The sequence below is a fragment of the Pararge aegeria genome, chromosome 16 (assembly GCF_905163445.1).
Source record: "Pararge aegeria chromosome 16, ilParAegt1.1, whole genome shotgun sequence".
Taxonomy (NCBI): domain Eukaryota; kingdom Metazoa; phylum Arthropoda; class Insecta; order Lepidoptera; family Nymphalidae; genus Pararge; species Pararge aegeria.
In genome coordinates, this window is record NC_053195.1 from 2120116 (window position 1) to 2136981 (window position 16866).

The window sequence follows — 16866 nt, forward strand, 5'->3', positions numbered from 1 at the left end:
TTTAACTTGACAATAAACTGCGAACTTTTCTATCAGGTAGTTGTGTCTCTCACGTACCTAAGTTACAAGCGAAGCTCAAAATACCTTTATGGATATAACTTTAAGAAATGAAATATTGACTACCTCCCTGCCGTTGAAATGAGCGCTGTGGTTTAAATTAGAGGTCCGGGATTCAATACCTGGTAGGGGCATTTTGGGAATAAATAATTTTAGAAATTTCTCGGATCTGGTTTCTTCTGGAGGCTTCGGCCGAGGCTAGTAGACCCTACCGATTTAACGAGTAGTATGGGTTAAATTTAACTGCCATACTACCTAACAGGCTACCCCGCTACCATCTTAGAAAGTATCATCACTTACCGCCTAGAGAGATTCCACTCAAGGGCTAACTTTTGGTGGATTAAAACCAAATGCTACAAATTAAAATCATAATACAAAAAATTTAATTTTTCTTAAACTGTGAAACAGTCTTCGTTTATTTTTGACCGAAGGCCTAAATAAATAAATAATAAATAAATAAATAAATATACTATGACAATACACACATCGCCACCTAGCCCCAAAGTAAGCGTAGCTTGTGTTATGGGTACTAAGATGACTGATGAATATTTTTATGAATTATATATACATAAATACTAAGAAAATACATATAAACACCCAGACACTGAAAAATACTTATGCTCATCACACAAACATTTTCCAGTTGTGAGAATCGAACCCACGGCCTTGGACTCAGAAAGCAGGGTCGCTGCCCACTGCGCTAGTCGGCCGTCAAGTTAAATAGCAAGTTGTATGGATATAACTTATAAAATGTTACACTTTCGTAAAAACCTCCTACTTCTGTATAGACCCCTATGGGTAACTCTTTCTTACTACAACTCTAAAAGTTAAATGAACATTGACTTGTTCAACGGTTTAGGCTGTAACTTGTTTGTCAGTCGCTCAGTCTGAACAAAGGCTTTTATATATTGATTATTAGTTAAGGTCAAGTATTATCCAAGTTACTAATTAGTTTTGTTGTAAAAACGTTAATCAATGTTGATGTAGCTTAATTACTCCATTAATAGTTATGGGTCTAGGCGACATATTAAACTTTAACCTCTACGGTGTTGCTACGGTGTAGCACTTTCTCTACGAAAATCTGGTAGCTAAGTATAAACCTGAATGCAATTGCAATATGAGTTAATGATAATAAAATCTATTATACAACAAAGAGTATCAGTGTTTTTTTATTTTTTATTACCTATCTACCTATTTTTTTTTTGATTACTTTTACCTTTATTATTTGAAGTTTGTAAGAAATTTATAATGATCATCCTTAAATTAAACTATAAATCATTCTTACTCTAAATTAAACCGTTTTATTACTACATCTTATAAATAATTATCTTGATTAAGAATCCACAAGCCAAAGATTCATTAAAGCCAACCCAATGTTAAGCGAAATCGTAGATTTTAATTAGGTACGTAAATTTACCTTCGATGCTTTCTTCGTTTTCCATTACGGCCATTTTTTAAATAAGGTCTTTAAGAAATTAAATAAACTCAACTTAACTTCTATTCACAGGCATTTTTAAACCAAATAAATAGTGTTCACTTTTAGTTCAACGAAACTTTATACTCGCGAAGTTTTTGAGGGAAGTTGCATCCGCCGACACAACCGTCCCCTTCAAGAGTCAGAAGCAAACTGGTTGCTCATGGGAAAAACTAATACAATGGGAAACGCTACTGGGAAAACGATCACACAACATACCTACTCTGGCACTGAGTTATATAGAACACATTGGTAACGGAAAAAATTATGACTGCAAGCTTATGAGTCCCTGGTAAATTGGAGAACGCCGTGATATTACAAACGGATACTGGATTCAATTCTGGAGTTCATAATTTCTGAATTTTCTTTGCTCTGGTCTGGCATGAGGCTTCGGCCGTGACTGTTGACTACCCTGCCGATAAAGATATGCCGACCAGCGATATCGTGTTCCGATATGATAACACGTAGAAACAGATAAGCGTTTTAATGTTTGTTCTGAGGTTTAAGTAAAACTGCCACTAATTTAACAAGTTTCGATCGCTTTTCTTTAGTGGAAAATAATTTGTCTACTGGTAGTGGTTAATTATTGTTGCCTATAGATGCAACTTGCTTTGATGCAGTGGGCGACATCCCAGCCTTCTTAATCCAAGGCTGTGGGTTCGATTCCTACAACTGGAAAATGTTTGGGAAGAATATGAATGTTTTTCAGTGTCTTAATACCCTTAACATAAGCTACGCTTACTGTGAGACTAGATGGCGATGTATGTACTGTTGTAGTATATTTATTTATTATTTATTGATTATGCTTTTATAATATGATTCTAAAATCCATGGGTAAATATGGTCAAGTCAAGGAGGCACTTTTGATGCGTACATTACATGATAACTACATGGTAGTTAGATGACGGCGATAACCATATTCGTAAACTTACAATTAAAGCTATGAGGTTTCCAAACGCGTCCTGGTCTAAGAAGCCCGCAACAAACAAGCCGGGTGTTTTTTTTTGTTATCACCATCTCATATTAAAGGTCTTACCAATGGATAGAAGATGTTAAAACTCAGATATGGGCAGTTCTGCAAACCAAGGAATTTTCTGCGGCTCAGCTAGTATATCACGAAAAAGCAACATTTTTATTCTGATGAACTTGTTATCCACGACATATTATAACATAAAGTTCACTAAACGACCATTTATGAATTTCTTAATGACAAGGTTGCTCGAGGCAGTCAGCTCCGCTTTCAACTCTCACAATAATAATTGTAAAATGTTGATGTTGGAAATGAGCAACTTCTATGTTTCTTGCCGTCTTCTTATTTGTTTATTTATTCACTTTGTTGAATTACCAAAAAAACCTTTTTTTTCTTATTCTGCTACAAGTTAGACCTTGACTACAATCTCACCTTGATAACGCAGACTAAGATGGTATCGGGACCTGTTACGAAGCATGGTAGTCATACCCCAAATCGGTTTGAACGCGACATCGCACCGGAACACTAAATCGCCTAGCGGTACGTCTTTGTCGGTAGGGTGGTAACCAATCCACGGCCAAACACCAGACCAGAGATAATTCAGAAATTATAAATTCCCAAATTGCCCCTGCCGGTAATCAAACCCGGGACCTCCAACTAAAATTCACAGCGCTCACCGTTACCCCAGGGAGGTCGTCATAAAAGGCGGACCGAATGCTAAAGCATTTCCTACCAGCCAACCTTCGGACGTGCTAGAAAAAAGAGTGTGGTTGTGTGTCCAAAAATTTTAGGAAATAAAAAAATATATATATACAAATGCAAAATATGAAAAATATATGTATATTTTTATTTATACAATTTAAAGACATATTTCGTCTCAATAGAATTAGCTTTGCGAACCGGCGGTGTGCTTACTACAAAACTTGCATCAGGCCAATTGAATTAAATTTATCTAAAATTAAATAATTTCATAGACATGATCAATATTACAGGCTGCTAACATCTTACTGCTAAGCACAGGCCTCCTCTGCCGCAGGAGGTAGGGTTTTAGAGCGAAAACTCACCACGCTACTCCAACATAGGTTGGTGGAGATTCTAAAGATTGTAAATTGTAAAATGATGTGGGGAAAGAGCAATCTGCTGAGTTTCTTGCCAGCTCTTCGTTAGAATCTGCCTTCCGAACCGGTAGAGTCACTACAAACAGACAGACTTGACGTTTAAGTACTTATAAACTAGCCTTCTCAAAAAAAAATTGAATTATGAATTTTTAGACATGATAAAGAATCAAAGATAAAGGGTTCTAGCTCAAGATTTCAATATCGGATCGTTTTTGCATTGTGCATTGCCCTTGGAGCTTTGTAAATAGACTTTTAAAGAATTCAATACTGCTGTAAAATGGAATTTATTCTCACGAGAATTTGAAGCAGGCATGCTTAGAATCTAAGCACATAAACTGAAATTTTACAAAGCGCGTGAATATATTCAAAGAATTTTATAAAAAGAGAATTGAACATTTACGGAATCCTCACGTTTGTTCTTTTAATACGGGACAGAACTTTAAACAATGTTTATATGGTTACGAGAGATTTCGTAAACGAGTTGTCTTATGTTGTGACATATATGTATATATATATATATATATATATATTATTGATATGACGAGAAAACAAGAGAAAACGGTGGTATGTAAAATTTAGCTATTAACCGTGACCCAGAATGAAAATATTCCGGGAAAACAAACGCGATCTATTTAATATTTATCTGTCTTCAAGCTATTTTCATGTAAAATTTTTACCAAAATCGGTTAAGCTGTTATAGGCAATTAAGGCTCGGTTTTGAAATGCGAATCCTCCTAAATTAGGGTAGAAATTCCCAATAAATTAGCCCGCTACCATTTTAGTCTGTATAATCACTTACTCATAATATAATGACAATAATGCTGTTTTAAGCGATGGTAGTAATCAATCAGTCCTCTTAAGTCGTCACTAGAACAGTGCGGCTTTCGTCTACACCATATTATAATGATCCACGTTGTCGCAAATCCTCACTTTTTTTTTAAATATATTACTACAATACACACACCGCCATTTAGCCGTAAATTATGGGTAAGATAACTGATGAATAGTTTTTATGAATAATATACAGATAAACACCAAGACACTGAAAAACATTCATATTCATCACACAATAATTTTTCCTGTTGTAGGAATCGAACCCACTGCCCTGTGCGCCATTCGGCTATCTAACTTATTTGTATTATTTTACTTTTTATTTACTTAATAGGAATGTTCAAATTCAAAGTTAAAGTCAGATATTTCTTTATTCTAATATAAAAATGTAAAATATGACATAGGAGTGATTTGATGGCGATAGCTAAATTAGTATTCGATTGTAAAAGAAGCCCACAACAAACTTAGCCGGTTGTTTTTTTTTTGTTATCACTATCTCACATTAATTCAGATGGAAGCATTGAGTCGAATGGAAATTAAAACGAACGATATAAAATCAAATTAGCACATAAATCACTTGCGCCCAGTCTCGAGTGAAATCTCTACCGACAGCTATTTTTGTTTGATTGTCAGCTGCAGACGTTAGAAAAATACGTGCGGATAAATCCTTCGAATAAAATTATCTTGGAGAACTACTTCTTTGCCGCATTTGTTATCAATGCCTCGTTGGTCTAGTGGTAACTACGGATCACAAATCCCTGGGTTCAAAATCAAAGTCAGTTATTACTTTATTCAAATAAGTACGAATTAATAACTTTATTAAATACGCTGTATTAGAACCTATTAGTTTGGCGCGGAGCGATGGCAAGAGACCTCATGTTATGACGCTCATTTCTTGAAGGCTGGGAAGGTCACTTGTGCGGGATACTACTTGTGTTGATACCCTAGCTGCATCACACATCCAAGCCACCTCGTCAATGGTGGGTGCGGCTGCTACCAGTGCCGAGCAGGCCAAGAGACGTAAATATGAAAACCTGGATAGTAGCTTCATTTTTATGCCTTTTGGAGTAGAGATTTTGGGACCGTGGGGTCCGGAGGCACGAGCGCTTTTCAATGAATTATCGAAAAGGGTTATCGAGTCTATTGTCCGGTGATCCTAGAGCGGGCAGTTACCTTGGCCAACGAATTAGTTTGGCCATCTAAAGGGGCAATGCTGCCAGCATCTAAGGAACTGTGCCTCGCTGAGGTGGTTTCGATGACGTTTTAGATTTTATTTAGTTTTACATAGTTTATCTTAGGTTATATTTTTAAAACCAAAAGTATTGTTAGGCGTAGGTTTCACTTTTAGTGATGAACTTCTTATTTCCATAGCCTAGTGCTTCGAAGCCGAGTTCTATTTCCTACCTCTCACTTTTCGGAGTTGAATGCGCTTTAAACATTTATATATCATGCTTTTACCCTAAAGCCAGCATGTTTTAGAGTTCTCTCGTTCTGGAGAGAGGAGACCAGTGAAAGGGCCGGTAATGGGTTATATTGGGGTGATGATGATGAACTTTATATTTAATTCAGCCGTATGTTTTGTATTGCTTAAAAAATAAAAAATATTTTCATCACATAATATATTCTTGGCTTAGAAAATATAAAAATACACACATTTGTTTTTCATCCACCTGCCATAAATACCGTTAAGGATTTATGCGCATAAAACAATTGTTTACAGAGCTAATTAAACAGCATCCCAGCGTTATAGACTTCCTCCGGAAAGCTTCCATTAAAAGAATTCTATCAACGACTAACTTAAAAGACTTGTTTTTTTTTACCCCTTTGAAAAGGCGCTGTGTAGGTATTTGAGCGTTAGGACATAATAACCTATTGTTTTAGTATTTAAATAAAAGATTATTATCTTCTAACTCTCCCCCTCAGGCTCCACCTCAATATCTAAGCACCAACAGTTCAGTCGTTAGGAGTAAGAACTAATATCATAACCGTAGGGCACAGGTCTCGTCTCGCACAGAAGAAACGGTTTTATAGCATAGACCCAACAAGCTGCTCCAATGCGGGTTGGTGGGCTTTAACGACTAAGTATTACCACAAGTAAGGGATAATAACCGATACTGACGGCTCACCGTGCTCTCCAAGGCACGGGATTGTCACCGCCAATTTTCTAACTCCAGGCTGATACTGAAAATTCTTTCACAGAAGTGTTGTACCTGATATAATTCGAGCGTAGGACCTTGTGATCCATAGTTGAACATTTTAAGTACTAGACTAACAGGACAGTTACAACAACTTAAAAAAAAAAAAAAAAAGTTAACGTATTTAATAAAATATAAAAATATGTATGTAAGGTCTTAATATTTAAGATATTGTAGGTACCCGGTTGTAGACTGCACAATGTAGAAGTTGCATAAAAAAAAAAAAAAACCAGAATGCTATCACGTAGCATATTTGAGTACCGACCCGAACAGTCTTCGATCCTAATGTTGAAGGAAAAAAGGAAGGAACACATTTAAAAAAAAAAAAAAACTTAAATATAAGTTTTTAATATAAGCTTAACACTCCTAGTGGTTATAAATAAAACATTGCTGCCAAGGGCTAACTCGTTGTGGAATTAAAAAAAAACTGCAAATACATCGTACGAACTCGTAGGTTTCTATGATGCCACGTCGCATCTTAGTTTTGTTTTTGCGCCCTTCCCGTCCCGTGATTGATTCCCGGCAGAAGCACTTTGGAAATTTATAATTTCTGAATTTTCTCGGCTTAGGGTCTCACTAGTTACCAACCGGCAAGGACGTGCCGCTAAGCGATTCAGCGTTCCGCTACGATGTCGTGTAGAAACCGAAGCGGTGATAGCCCATTGGGTAGAACTTCGGCTTCACTTTCGTGAGGCCGAGTTCGGGCGATGACTTGCTTCACCGGTGAAGGAAAACGTCGTGAGGAAACCTGCATGCCTGAGAGTTCTCCGTAATGTTCTGAAAGGTGTGTGAAGTTCAGCGGCTCGCACTGGGCCAGCGTGGTGTAGTCCACCACCTTAGGCCTTAACCCTTCTCATTCTGAGAGGAGATCCGCGAATGGGCCGGTAATGGGTTGATAATGACAGGTTAACCATCTTGGATTGAGTCATAATTTGTCAACAGCATAGGCAAGCCAAGTCCCACGTTTTATCCACTGACAAGAGATAAAATTTACTTACATACCTGCTTATTTTATTTATATACCTGCTAAAACACGAAACAGGTAGAAAACAAAGTTTACACCCGTGTGCCCATGCTCGAAGAGTGGTTAACGTTTTTTTTCATCTGGAGATCATGTCAATATATTTTATAACAAATTACCAAATGAAATCTTTGAGATGTCTCTCAGTAAACTCACAGTTTATATATTTGACGGCCGACTGGCGCAGTGGGCAGCGACCCTGCTTTCGGAGTCCTAGGCCGTGGGTTCGATTCCCACAACTGGAAAAATTTTGTGTGATGAACATGATTGTTTTTCAGGTCCATTTATCTGTATATTATAAGTATTTATGTGTATTATGTTCATAAAAATATTCAACAGCTATCTTAGTACCCATAACACAAGCTACGCTTACTTTGGGGCTGGATGGCGATGTGTGTATTGCCGTAGTATTAATTTATTTATTTTATTTATTTAAATCTATCACCTTGAGGCGGAGTAAAAAATTAAAGCTGAGCGCAATCTGTAACGGCATACCGACGTAGTTTAGATGCCACATTTTGTCCTAACCTTAAGCAGAGATTACTTAACGTTGCCCTTTCTACGTTACGATACGAGTATCCAATACACACGTTTTGGGAAAATTGAAAAACATTTTCGCGGCACAAGTCGGCTTTCTATATCTCCTGCTTGCAGGTTTAATATTTTAGGAAGCTAAACAAAATATATTCTACTTTATATTTCGCAGCCGTTGGTGTAGTGGTTAGCATGTTCTACAACGGATCACTAGATCCTGGATTCGATTTTTTTTTAAGGTATATTTGTCGATAATTTCTCTGTTCTCTTCTTCTTGACATATTGGTATTGGCGACGCCCATGACTCGAAGAACGCCTTCACCATCAAAATCCAAAAAATTAAAAAATTCATTTATTTCAAGTAGGCCTAATATAAGCACTTTTGAAATGTCAAGTCCGTCTGTTTGTAGTGACTCGCCCGCATCTGCTCCGGTAATCATAACTTACATGTAATAATATTGGATAAATCCCGACCATACTTATTAGAGCAGCGTCGTGGGTCTTTAAACTTTTACTCATTTGTACGCCCAGCAGTGTAACTTATTTTTAATTGGTGTAACTGCCTCGTTGGTGTAGTGGTTAGCATGTTCAACTACGGATCACGAGGCCCTGGGTTCGAATTCCGGGTCGGGACAGATTATGTAGATGTTGTGTATTTTCAATTAAAGAATTTTCGCTACCAGCCTGGAGTTCTGAAGTTGCCGGTGTCAGCCCCCGTCGGAGAGCACGTAAAGCCGTCGGTAATAGTCGCTAAAACACACCAACCCGCATTGGAGCAGCATGATGGGTCTATGCTCTAAAACCGTCTCTTCTATGACAGACGAGACCTGTGCCCAACAGTGGGACATTTTTAGGATGCGGATGATAATGATGAAGATAAATCGGTAAAAAAAAAAGGTGTTATAAGCTTGACCGTTTTTCTTTTCTTTATCTATATCTTAAAGAGGGCATTTATTATTTAAAGTAATATTATAAAGAGGTTATATTATATACAAGTACATAGAATTAAGAACATACTCGTAATATAGAAACCTCATTCAGCTATTATTGCATGCACTGTTTGTCCAAAAATAGTGAAAACGCCCTGCGCACGTCTCACTTCAGACCCGCAGAAAGTTGCTAGCACACAAACTTTTCCAATTTCCCGTATTTATGGTAAACGTTGAGAACATTAGAAATAAAATAATTACTGTCAACTGCTAAATGGAAATAAGTGACTCACCGCCTATTCGAGAAACACAACTAAAGTGGAGTGGTTTTTGATGCTTCAATATTAGACACGGTTTCTGTATGTTCTTAACTCTGTGTACGAGTTATATACATTTTGAAGAAAAGCTCCATCGCAGGGATTATTCGGATAAGGCTAATGACCTTTCAAGAGTTAAGCGACTTAAGTATTCAGTAGGTACCGTGGGATATTATTAAATGGCCATGAAAGGTTTAAGATTATTACGCCTTTAATTCTAACTGAGAAAAAAAAATTACGTCTATTATCAACAAATCCATAACTAAGCTTGTAAATGCTGCTACTATTATCATACTATACTAGTATACTAATTTTAAGCATAGAGTCAGTGGAAGGACGGAGAGTAACACAGGTCCTATCTTTATCCCAGAAAAATAACGATTGCCACTTAGCCGGTTGTTATTTTTTTTTTCGTTGTCACCATCTCACATATTCATTTAAAAACTATTAAAGAAGCAACCTGGTTAGAGCAATAGTTTACACCCAAGCATTTTTATCGTTGATTAGTCCGTAATACTATAATAGGACCTTTCTATAAGCTTACGTTAAATACAAACTTTGAACTTTTTCAGAGACATCTCCAAGATATCAACTGGTAATATGGTAAGATAGCAACTGTATACAGTTGGAAAATTGTATACAGTTTCCTTTAAATGACTTACTTATTCTATGTAGTCTAGTATATTGCACTGCAAGTTTATTTTTGCTTCTAATGTTCAAATTATTGCAGTCACTAAGTCACTTAAATTTAGATATATTTTTGTGAACATACATAAAATTTTCAAATATGTATTGGCTAAAAACTGTCATTATCTTAACATCTTTAAATTTATATCTCAATGACTCTCTCGGACCCATTTTATAGATCGCACGAACAGCCCTCGTTTGCGGCACGAAAATAGTGCCAATATCAGCAGCATTACCCCAAAGTAAAGTTCCATATGACATAATGCTGTGAAAGTAGCTAAAATAGACTGGCCTAGCAGTTTCTATGTCCGTTATGTCGCGTATCTTCTTCACTTCGTAGTGCTAACATTTTCTTATACAAACCACTAACAAATTACGGTAAGAAAAACATAAGCTTTGAAGGAGAATTAATTTATTAAAATTACCTAAAGATATTAAAATAGAACAAAATTTCAATATTTTTAATTGTTTTTTTTTATAGTAATATTGTTTCTTTAAAATATAAAATAAAATAAACTATTTAAAACTAAATAAAATCTAAAACGTCCTCGAAACCAACGCAGCGAGGCACAGTTCCTAAGATGCTGGCAGCATTGCCCCTTTGGATGGCAAAACTAATTCGTTGGCCAAGGTAACTGCCCGCTCTAGGATCACCGGTAGACTAGATAACCCTTTTCGATAATTCTTTGAAAAGGGCTCTTGCCTCCGGGCCCCACGGTCCCAAATATTCTACTCCAAAAGGCAGTTATATTTTTAAGAAAAAACTTAAAACCATTGCAATTGACAAAATCTGAGTGCGGTCTGTATGACAGTATGAAGTATTTACAAATTTACCTTTACCCCGTCTTCATATAATTTCTGATTGTTTTGAACGTGCCCTTGTTTGTAGTTTTAATATAACCTACATAAAATTAACTAATTTTTTCGAGAAAAATAAACGTCTGCAACCACATGATCATAAACGTTATTTGATAGCTTTACAGCGATGACATGGATGGATGATAGTCCACTATGATGATAGACCAAATGTGGATTGGCAGACTTCACACACGTTGAAAAATATTATTAAGAACTCTCGGGCATGCTGGCATCCTCACGATTTTTTCCTTAACCTTTAAAGCAAGTGATATTTTTGCTTAAAACGCACGTAAAGTATAAAGTTAAGTTGAACTCGGTCCCAAGGGGAAGCCGAAGTGTTAACCACTACACTATCACCGCTTATAAGTCTCTTATCTGGATACCTGGTATTCTTCTACTATTCGCATTACCAGATTATTTCTACCGCGTACTTACAAATTGTGGAACAATCTCCCATCTGATGTGTTCCCTCCAAACTACAATCTAGGGTTTATTCAAGGTGCGGATAAACAAATTCCTTAAAAGCCGGCTAGCACCGGCAGGAGACAATCCCCGGGAAAAGGACAAAAATGTATCTTCTCCCACGAGTTTATTAACTCTCAGAGCATTTGCGCACATGTGGAAAACATATCCAAATAATATATATGTGTAATTATAAACGGGGGTAAACTTCTCCTATTCCATGTTCCCGTCCTTTAGCAGGTGGACACGTTAATTATATCCCTGTCAGGGGATATAATCCCCCGATTATATCCCCTGTCCCTGATATAATTTTTGTCGCCTGCCTGTGACTAGCCCTAGTGGTGCTACATATGTTCACGATCACTAATATAAAAAAATATGCAAAGTGTTTAGTTAAAAGATATGCTTTAAAAGCCCTAGTCAAAAGTTAAAGTAACAATCATTCCTGTTTACCAAGTAAATTCTTCATTAATGAAAATAAAAAACATATTAAAACACACAATACAAATTTTTTGCTTACATCTCTGTCATGGCTTTGATGTATGCGCATAGTTTCCCCGGAGTAACCGGATTAAGTCAAAGGCATACCGGGATATGGTATTCGGTGTTTTCAAGTTTGCCTTAAATTGTCTAACATAACCCTTAAGTTACCCTAAGCTTTATTACCCTGAAAAAAATAGTATATAGAAATAGTACATTTACCTCTTCGTGTGCCAATATTAGTAAATTGTGCAACACGTGCAAAAGCTGGTTTTAGGATCGATATTGACACATTGTTTTTAACTTCGATTGCGAGGAAATGAGTACGAATCCTGGAAGTAAGCGATCCCTGGCTCGGGTCGATAATGTTTAAGTAAGGTAAGAAAATAAGATTAGTGGCAGGGTTTTAGATTTACGTATTTCTAAAATATTTTTAATTTTAAAATACACGCTTGTGCGAGAATAATTATAACTTTATAATACACGCTTCTACGAGAACAATGAACAATTAAACAAATATATAATGATAAAAAAGTAAAATTTTAAAAAATTTACATTTTAAAAACGAAAATTGATCCCATTTAAGTATACACCTTCGAAATCATATTTAAATACTTACCATATATGTACTTTTAATGTTATTGAAGTAACACGGTACCAAATTTTGAATCGATAAGACATATTATTGAAGGTAGACAGGTAGTAAGTAGATCGTGGTCACGACGGGACTTATTCCATGCTTCTTGGTCGAAATATCGACAAATTCAAAATTATTATCGTAGTATGTACCCGTTGAACTATATTTAAGTTGAATTTTATTTATTATTTTTAAGACATCAATATTAATTATTTTAATCCGATTTAATTCATTTTTGTTGTGTTTTGTCTCCTAATAATTGATTAGGTTAAATTTTTTATTGTAATTTAGCTTTAAATATTTAAACTTTTAAAGGTTTATATTAACTGATTAATAATTAATTGTAAATAATTTATAAGATTGACTTTTTTACATTTTAATGCATGCTGTGATAACCTGTAAATACTATGTTGAACAATTACTATGTGACTCATTCCAAAATTTTTCGTTTTCGTTTTAATGTATCTACTGTTGTTTGTCCATTATAAATAAATAAATAAATGGCATAATAAAATTTTGAAATTTGACGCATAGTTTCCTCGGGGTAACTGAATTAAGTCAAAGATATGTTCGCAAGTTTCCCGAGAGATGTCTAACATTGCCCTTTAGCTTTACTTTGTTTTTTTTTTAAATAACGCTTATTTGCCTTTTAATCGGGGTACAGGATAACAGACGTAGTATTAATTACAGAAATAAACATGTTTTTCCATATCTTGGAACATAGAGTAATTTTAAACCCTCCCACAGGAAGAAGGGCCTAAGGCCGTAGTTTCACTACGGGCTATGTTAATATTTTTATTTTGATTAATCTAAGTTGACACTTGACAGTGTTCAAAAAAATAGTAGGAGTCATAAAACGCTCACCTTTCATATTTTCTTTGGAGATATAAGTTTTTGTTTTATTTTTTATTATAATTTTGATGTACCCATTGTCACCCTCATGGATAATACGAATATATTAAAACCACTCACATAAAAATAACACATAAACTCGAAAAACATAACCCTACTTCTTTCACAGTCGGGTAATAATAATGTTTTGAATTTTAAACCTCAAAGATTTTAAATACCAGGAATGCATAAGCTCAAGATAAAATTTCCCCGTTACTGTAGTCTAAAGGAACAGTAAATAAACGGCCAACGAGGCATTAAGTATCTAACTCAGATAATGCCTCGCTTGAGTATTAAACTGCTTAAAAGCCGAGTAATTACTTGAAAAGTGCTCTCTTTACAAGCTTCTATTAAACTTAACTAAACTTGCGTTTAATAGTTCAGTTCACTTTATTAGTTCAGGTTTACACACTGACGCAATATTAGGTCATTGCGTGAGTTTACATGATATTTATTCTTTCGATAACTATTAGAACTTTTTAAATCGGAGCATTTATTATGAAAATTAAGCTGAATTTGCTATACTACTCGAAAACCCTCTACGCAATGTATCTTCGGCAATGTACCCTACATTGCCGAAGATCTGTTTGGTGTTGAGTATAAGGATTGTAGAAATTATAAATTACGCCATACATATTCTCCAGCTTTTCGCGGAGTATAGCAAATTAATCTTAATTTTCATAACATATTATGGATATCCGCAAAGTAACGCCTGCTTCTATCCAATATCAGAGCATTTGTAAACTAGGCCTTAAAAGATGCACTTCTATTCAAGGAAGATAGAATAACTAGTTCTAAGCGTAACTTGGATACGGCATACGAAATTCAAATGCAAATCAAACTTGCCCTGAAGTTAACGAACAAATTAATATACCATGGCATTTCTAAGCGGTCATAAATGAAAGAAGATGAAGAACATTAGACTTCATCTTCTTTTTACAATAATTTTACTTTATATTAACAACCGATATAATTCATACTTGTACCTTATACACGTATTTTATACGACACACATCACACAATTTAAATTTACTCGAGTTTACACAATTTCATTTAAAATATTATTAAAAGATATTAATTTACTTTCTAAAATATTTATAAGCATTAGAGATATTCTGATTGTACCTTTCTTTAGATCACTAATATTTCCTTTTAAATTCAATAATGGATGATGAGCTCTTAATAGCAAATGATATTGAATCTTTAGAGGTTTCTAATTCTTATAACTGCAGCCCTGAAGAATGTTTACACCATGAAGGCTTTATGTTAAAATCTACTAAGATATTACATATCAATATACGTAGTCTTAACTGTAATTTCTCAGAATTTCAAATTTTATTGAATAGGATGGCCTTTGAATGTGACATTTTGATCTTAACAGAATGCTGGCTTTCCAAGTTACCTTTAATTCCATCAATAACGGGGTATATATCTTACATGTCCAAATTTAATAATCAGAATGATGGTGTCGTGATATTTACTCGCAATAATCTTAATTTAATTGTAAATGAGCCCTATTTTATGGATGCCAATTGCCTTGTTATTAAACAGTCAAGTAACACTGCAATAGTGGCTATTTATCGTTCCCCATCATTTTCCGTTATTGATAATTTTGTAAAAAGTCTAAACGATATTCTAACAGATTTAAAAGCCTATAAAACAATAGTCTTAATTGGTGATATAAATATAAATATATCTCCAGGCAACAAAGACCCACATTCTGATATCTATTTGGATATAATTACTTCTCATGGATTATACCCAGCCCATTTTCTGTCAACCAGGGAGAACAGTTGTCTGGATCATGTTTTACTTAGGACTAAAAGCGAAGCATCTGTATTTGTGATTAGTTCTTACATAACTGACCATGCCCCGATTCTGCTATGCTTAGGAAATAGAAAATCGATGATTAAACGATCAGTTAGTAAGCGCACACACATCGATATACCATCCATTACGAATGAACTAAACAATTTTGATTTTTCGCATATTTTTTCATTGGTGAATGCCAATGAGGTAGCGGAGTTATTGGTTAATACCATTTCCACCCTAGTTAAGAAGTATACAACAGTTAAAAGAGTTTCAAGCAGTAAACGGCTCATCAAGCCATGGATCACTCCTGGCCTTCTCAGGTGTATTCGAAATCGGGATAGCCTACATAAAAGAGCTAAAACCTCTCTGGAAAACCCTAAAATACAAATCACATATAAGAGGTACAGAAACTTTTGTAATAATCTGCTAAGAAAAATTAAAATTAGTTATGAAAAAACTGAACTCGAGAAAGCCGCGAATGATTCAAGATCGACTTGGAATATTATTAAGAAAATTGCGAATTTGAATCAAAACCCCCAATGTGCTACTGACCTGCTTAACTTAACACAAGACCCCATTAAATCGGTTAATGAAGTAAACTCGTTTTTTTCTGCTGTAGGTGCCAATCTGGCTGAAAATATTGATAAATGTAGTGTTACTCTGGAAAACTCTTTGATTTCTTATCTTCCTTCCCCAAATAAGCTCCGTGTTTTAAGCTCAATGGTTCTTCTGGATGTTGAGGAAAAAGAGGTAGACACTATCATTGTTGCCTTGCGATCGAACTGTGCTGTAGGCTGGGATGATATTCCTGCATCCGTAATTAAAGCTGCTCGAAACGTTCTAGTAAAGCCACTTACTTTCTTATGTAACCTTTGTTTGAGGACCGGTGTTTTTCCCACAGTATTTAAAAAAGCTCTTGTTAAACCAATCCACAAAAGTGGTGATAAAAAAAACGTCACCAATTATCGACCAATTTCTATCCTTCCAACGTTCTCAAAAATTATAGAAAAGATCTTAAATATTAGGCTAAATAACTACCTTGAAAATAATCAAATTATCCATAATCATCAGTCAGGCTTTAGAAAGGGAGTATCCACTGAGGATGCAATACTTAAGTTAACTGAACCTATAGTCAGAGCACTTGATTCCAAGAGAAAGGTTCTTGGTATTTTTTTGGACTTATGCAAAGCTTTTGATAGCGTGTCAATCCCTCATCTGCTAAGTAAAATGGAGCATTTGGGAATTCGTGGTCCAGCTCTTGCCATCTTTCAAAGCTATTTGATGGGGCGCACTCAGTGTGTTAAAATTGATAACTTTACTAGCGAAGATAATCACATTACTTTTGGTGTTCCACAGGGTAGTATTCTTGGCCCAACACTATTCCTCATTTATATAAATGAACTTTGTCACATTAATATGACTAACTGTAAAGTACTGTCTTACGCTGATGACACTGTCTTGCTTGTTGAGGGCAGTGACTGGGATTCTGTGAGGAATACTGCCCAGGCCCTTCTAGCAGTTGTTTCCAAATGGTTTGCTACAAATCTCTTAACTCTGAACATTCCGAATTTATCGGTGAGTTAAATTTTGTGT

General features: G+C 35.4%; 1 protein-coding gene across 3 annotated transcripts in view; it reads right to left on the minus strand.

Moving 5' to 3' along the window:
- LOC120630235 (adenylate cyclase type 2) overlaps positions 1-16866 on the minus strand; it is a 258614-nt gene that overhangs the window by 203621 nt on the left and 38127 nt on the right. The window contains exon 1 of one of the 3 annotated variants that reach the window (XM_039899384.1): positions 1475-1507. The exons of the other annotated variants lie outside the window; for them this stretch is intronic. Within the exon in view, the coding sequence (XP_039755318.1) occupies positions 1475-1499 (25 nt within the window). The 5' untranslated portion in view covers positions 1500-1507. Of the gene's footprint in view, positions 1-1474; positions 1508-16866 lie in introns of those variants that run through there. 3 annotated transcript variants of the gene reach the window in all.